Source organism: Sciurus vulgaris (genome assembly GCF_902686455.1).
Source record: "Sciurus vulgaris genome assembly, chromosome: 2".
Lineage (NCBI taxonomy): Eukaryota > Metazoa > Chordata > Mammalia > Rodentia > Sciuridae > Sciurus > Sciurus vulgaris.
In genome coordinates, this window is record NC_136462.1 from 81,612,768 (window position 1) to 81,619,021 (window position 6,254).

Genomic DNA, 6,254 nt, shown 5'->3' on the forward strand with positions numbered 1-6,254 from the left:
GTTTTGACAGTTTTTAAAATTTAACTACATTCATGAGGCAATTTTGCATTGTCTATACAATGTCTAATAATTTTTTTTAAAGTACATAAAAATAAAGAAGAATTAGAATCCTGAATACTTGCATAATTGGGAAAGTAAACCATGCTTAATTAGTTGATTGGTCTCTACCTCTCTCCTATTCAGGTAGCTGAAGAGAGGTCCCGTCCAAAATCAATGAATGATACAAATTATTCTCGGGTGACCGAATTTGTGTTGCTGGGACTCTCCAGTTCAAAGGAGCTTCAGCCACTCTTGTTTCTCATCTTCTCACTACTCTACTTAGCAATTCTGCTGGGCAACTTTCTCATCATCCTCACTGTGACCTCGGATTCCCGCCTTCACACCCCCATGTACTTTCTGCTTGCAAACCTCTCTTTCATAGATGTGTGTGTTGCCTCTTTTGCTACACCCAAAATGATTGCAGACCTTCTGGTTGAGCGCAAGACTATTTCTTTTGATGCCTGCTTGGCTCAGATTTTCTTTGTTCACCTCTTCACTGGAAGTGAAATGGTCCTTCTGGTATCCATGGCCTATGACCGCTATGTTGCCATATGCAAGCCTCTCCATTACATGACAATCATGAGCCGCCGAGTGTGTATTATTCTTGTCCTCATCTCCTGGTCTGTGGGCTTCATCCACACCACTAGCCAGTTGGCATTTACTGTAAATTTACCTTTTTGTGGGCCTAATCAAGTTGACAGTTTCTTCTGTGACCTCCCTCTAGTGACCAAGCTAGCCTGCCTAGACACTTATGTGATCAGCTTACTCATAGTGGCAGACAGTGGCTTTCTCTCTCTGAGCTCCTTTCTCCTCCTGGTTGTGTCCTACACTGTGATTCTTATTACAGTCAGGAGCCGCTCCTCTGCTAGCATGGCCAAGGCCCGCTCCACACTGACCGCTCACATCACTGTGGTCACACTCTTTTTTGGACCATGCATTTTCATCTATGTGTGGCCCTTCAGCAGTTACTCAGTTGACAAGGTGCTTGCTGTGTTCTACACCATATTTACTCCCATCCTAAACCCTGTTATCTATACTCTGAGGAACAAAGAAGTGAAGGCAGCTATGTCCAAGCTGAAGAGTCGGTATCTGAAGCCTGGCCAGGTTTCTGCAGTGATAAGAAATGCTCTTTTCCTAGAAACAAAGTAAACTCACAGGACTGTTAATTTTTTAGCCTTGTCTCTAGAGATTTTTAAATGGGTTTTCTATGATATAAAAAAAAAATCATTTTAACCTGTAGAGTTGATTAATTTAAAGTATAGAAATCATGATAATAAAAAGCATAATGAATTTTTATCAAATTTTATCTTCTCTTTTTTAGTTCTTCATTGGTGTTCTTTTATTGATATTTTAAAATTTAAAATAGTATTAAAGTAAAGTGTTACTGGTTTTCAAGTCAACAATATTTACTAATATGTAAATACTTTGAGCCTTGTGTGGGTGAAAAATGTATTGTTCATACTTCAAACATTAGGGTGATTTTTACTGTATGTGCAAAAGGATGTACATTTTCTAAAACTTTTTTTTTTGATTGGAACAACAGTGATGAGTAGCTACAGTTTTTTCTCAGCTCTGTTTTCATCTTCTTTCTGTCATAATATACTTGTGAATACATCTGTATTACAGTTATTGGGGTCACTCATAGGATTGTTAGTTCAGTGGATCCCTGCATCAAGTCCATTCTACATTAAGAGATTCCTTAACTTTTGGTAATGGAATGCTCAGTGTACAGAAGAAAATATAATTGAATGCAGATATTCATGATAAATAAGGACGTGATCAATAAGGAGATGAGGAACAATGTTAACTGTCAGTGTTCTGGAAGAAAGCCAGGCATCTTATAAAGAAGCACATTTACTGTTTGAATAGCAGATTCTAAGAGGCTCCAGAGCCTTAAGTAAGTACTAGGTTCTGACAAAGGGTTTTCCAATGTCATGTCACTAGGATTGTCCATCATTTAGCAAGTGACAATTTCTATCAGTCAATGCAATGAATCATATATTTTAATTGTTCCCTCTGGGTTTAAGCTGAAGCAGCTCCAAAGCCATCACACAGATACATGAATGGGTATTACTGGTCCTTGTATCAAGTACTTATCACATCTTTCGTTTAGTTCAGATTTTTGGGCTCATGATAGGATTGCCATGGCCAGTTGACAGAAAAATGAAAACTTAAATTTTTGTTCACAGATAGGACCTTATATATCTGGACATCTGCAAGCAAATGGGCTACTGTTGCCACTCAGGGTGACCAGAAATTATACTGGTGAGGGAAGCTTTGTGAAATTTATTTATGATTTTTGATTTGGAGAAAGGGTCTCACTTAGTTGCTTAGGGTCTCGCTAACTTGCTGAGGCTGGCTTTGAACTTGTGATCCTCCTGCTTCAGCCTTCAGAGTGGCAGGGTTTACAGGCACTCACTAATGTACCTGGTTTGTGGGAATTTTGTTTAGTGTGAGCACTCATGAATATTGTACTTAATTGTCAACTTGGAATGTGTATTTTGACTTAGATAATAATAAACACAAGTTCCTGGACAGTAGAAATTATCTCGGCTGGTTTATTAGAGGCAATAGCAGAACAACACTGGAGAATCAAATAAAGGTGTTATGGGGAAAAAGTAAGGACAATCCTATATGAATCAATGTAAGGTTTCGGGATCTTAGTTATGACATCATTGTCTACCACATGTTGTTCTTCATAGAGGAAGCAATTAAGACCAGTGGAAGAGGATTATCTCTCAAATAATTTTGTTCTTTATTGTCCCATTGCACATGTAATGAGTTCATGAGTGAAATAGACATTGGAGTGGTCAGGTAGGCTGTGTTCAAAAGTGTTGGACTTCCCTTACTTAAGGCTTATCTCTCTAGTGCCATTACTGATCCTCAATATTTGACCTGTGAACAGACAAGATTGATACTGAGAAATTGCCATTCATTAGCAAATCAATTATATGAAGTCAGTCCCTCCACACAGGTGGTACTGCTATGTCCTTGTTGAACTTGATTCCTGCCCCTGACACCAGCTCTTCTTTTTTTCTTGGAGTCCTTTTCCAGGGATCGCCATTCTAATTTCTATTGAGTCTTACTTATGGATATTCTGTTCCACAAAGATTGCCTCTGGCATGAAGCACACTTTGCAGTGAGAGGATTGTGACAATAGGCCAGGACCACAGGATTCACCTTTTTTAGATGGGCCAGGCTCAGAGAATAACCAAATGCCTAGTAAAACTCAGAAAAGAGGTGAATAGTGCAATTGTATTTTACCTATACACGATGACCTCCAAGATGTTACATATGCATTGAATTAACAATTAATATATTATACTATGTTACCAACAGCTAAAACTCACAGGTCCAGGAAATAAGGAGAAGAATTAAGACAGACCCATCTGTTTATCATTCTCAGGGACCCTCTTGTGGATTTCTTTTTTCCTCTCACTATAATTCAGAGCTTTGCTGTATTGAAGTTTTGACTCCCAGAACTGCACTTCCATTACAGAATACACTATGACTTTAGCTGAACCAAATCTTGGACTAGTGGGCGGGGATTGTTTGGTAGTAGAGCACTTGCCCAGTATGCTTAAAGCCCTAGGTTCAGTTTTCAACACTGAAAGCAAACCCAAAAACTTTGACTCTCATCTGGTCACATTAAATGCCTCAGGTTGAAGGATAATAACCAAAACAGCATCTTCCTGATGATTAGTGATATTCAACACATTCTTACATACTTTCAGGCCATTGTATGTCTACTCTTGAGAAATGTTTACTGCAGTCTTTTATCTACTTTTTATCTCATTGAATTTTGCTATTGAGTGGAGTTCCTTGTAAATTGCAGATATAGGCTCCAGTTACATTCTGTTGCATGTGTGTATCCAGTTTCCCTAATGTTACATATTGAAGAGTTTGTCCTTTTAACATTGTATCTTTTGGAACCTATGTAGGAAATCAATTACTTATAAATATGTGGATTTTTTTTAATAGGCTGTCCATTCCATATCTTTGATCAGTGAGTCTGTTTTTATACCAATACCATGCTGTTTTGATTACCATAACTTTGTTGTGTATTTTGAAATCAGGTAGTGTGAAGGCTCCATCTTTCTTTTTGCTGGAAATTGGTTTAGCTAAACTGAAGTTCTTGTTTTGTTTTGGTTTTTGGTTTTTGGTATGATTTTTAGGATTTTTTTCTATTTCTGTAAAAACAGTCATTGGAATTTTGACAGTAAATGTACTGGCTCTTAGATTGCTTTGGATAGTATGAAGATGTATACAATATCATTTCCTCTAATTCATGATCATGAGATGTCTTTCCCCTTATTTGTGTATTTTTAAATTTCTCTCATAAACTTTTATAGTTTTCAGTGTACAGATATTTAAATTATTGGTTAAATTTATTCATAAATGTTTTATAAAGTTTTACAACTAGAACTGTTTCCTTCATTTCTCTTTTGGATAATTTAATGTTGGTATATAAAATTACTATTAGTTTTTGCACTCTAATTTTTATCTTGCAAACTTACTGAACTTATTATTAATTCTAACAATTTTGGGTAGATTCTTTGGGGCTTTCTACATATAAGATCTTGTTCTCTTCAAATAGAGATGGTCTAACTTTTTCCTTTCTGATTTGGTTTCATTTTGCTTCTTTTTCTTGCCTAATTTCTTTAAGAATTTCAGTATTATGTTGAATAAAAGTGGAGAGAATGGGCATCCCTGTCTTGCTCCTGACCTTAAACAAAAAAGTTTTTAACTTCTCACCACTGAATATGTTACAATTTTGTTTGTGAAATGTGCCGTTTATTGTGTGCCTAATATGTTGAGAACTTTTTTGTGTTTGTTTTATTACGGATGGATATTTGATTCCATCAGTTCGATGGGCATTTTAAATGGGAACACAGATAGGTCTAACTCCTTCTAGTCACTTGGCGGAAGGGACTGTTGGCAGAATCACAAAGGAGTGGGGCAGGAGCAGGTCTGCTAAGGAGTTGGGGCTGTTTCAGTCCCACAACAAAGACTGCAGCCACTGGGACTCCAACATGTGCATGGGTGTGTCTTCTCAAATGACCCTTCTCAGACTTGGTCTGTACCGGATTTCAGAAAATTCTGCTGAAAAGCTTTTTCTTAGCAAAGGAAACAATCAATAATGTGTAAAAAGAGCATACAGAGTGGGAGAAAATCTTTTCCACACATGCTTCAGACAGAGCATTCATCTCCAAAATTTATGAAGAACTTAAAAAACTTTACACCAAAAATACAAAGAACCCAATCAATAAATGGGCTAAGGAACTGGGCAGACACTTCACAGAAGAAGATATACAGGTGAACAACAAATATATGAAAAAGGGCTGATCATCTCTAGTAATTAGAGAAATACAAATTAAGACCACCATAAGATGTCATCTCACTCCAATTAGAATGGCGATTATCAAGAACACAAGCAACAATAGGTGTTGGTGTGGATGTGGGGGAAAAGGCACATTCATACATTGCTGGTGGAGTTGCAAATTAGTGCAGCCACTCTGGAAAGCAGTGTGGAGAATCCTTAGAAAACTTGGAATGAACCCAACCAAGTGGGTGGACCCAGCTATCCTACTCCTCGGTTTATACTTGAAGGACTTAAAATCAACCTACTATAGTAAAGCAGCCACATCAATGTTTATGGCTTTTGCTCAATTCATAATAGCTAGATTGTGGAACCAATCCCTTCAATTGATGAGTGGATAAAGAAACTGCGGTATATATACCCAATAGAATACTACTCAACCATAAAGAAGATTAAAATTATGGGCATTTGCTGGTAAATGGATGGAATTGGAGAATATCATGTTAAGTGAAATAGGCCAAGCCCCCAAAATCCAAAGGCCGAATGTTTTCTCTGATAAGTGGATGATGATACATAATTGGTAGGCGGGGATGGCAGGTAGGTAAGAGAAGAATGGAGGAACTTTGGATTGTGTAGAGATAAATGAGGTGGGAGGGGATGGGGAAAGGAAAGACAGTGAACTAAGACAGACATCATTACCCTATGTACATGTATGATTATATGAATGGTGTGAATCTACATAGTGCTCAATCATAGAAATGAAAATTTGTATTCCATTTGTGTACAATGAATCAAAATGCAGTCTGTAAAAATAAAAAAAAAATTTAAAAAGAGAAAATTCTGCTTGATCCCAAACCCAACAAAAAGGTACTTTTTATTGTGGATGCCTGTCAAA

The 6,254-nt window shown here is 37.2% G+C and overlaps 1 protein-coding gene across 1 annotated transcript; it reads left to right on the forward strand.

Moving 5' to 3' along the window:
* Nucleotides 1–210: 210 nt before the first annotated feature.
* LOC306653419 (olfactory receptor 4K15) lies at nucleotides 211–1,188 on the forward strand (the record flags this gene model as incomplete). The annotated part of the gene is made up of 1 exon (XM_079126423.1): nucleotides 211–1,188. Exon 1 carries the CDS (start codon nucleotides 214–216, stop codon nucleotides 1,186–1,188), a length of 975 nt encoding a protein of 324 aa, XP_078982549.1. The 5' UTR covers nucleotides 211–213.
* Between the last annotated feature and the right edge of the window lie 5,066 nt (nucleotides 1,189–6,254).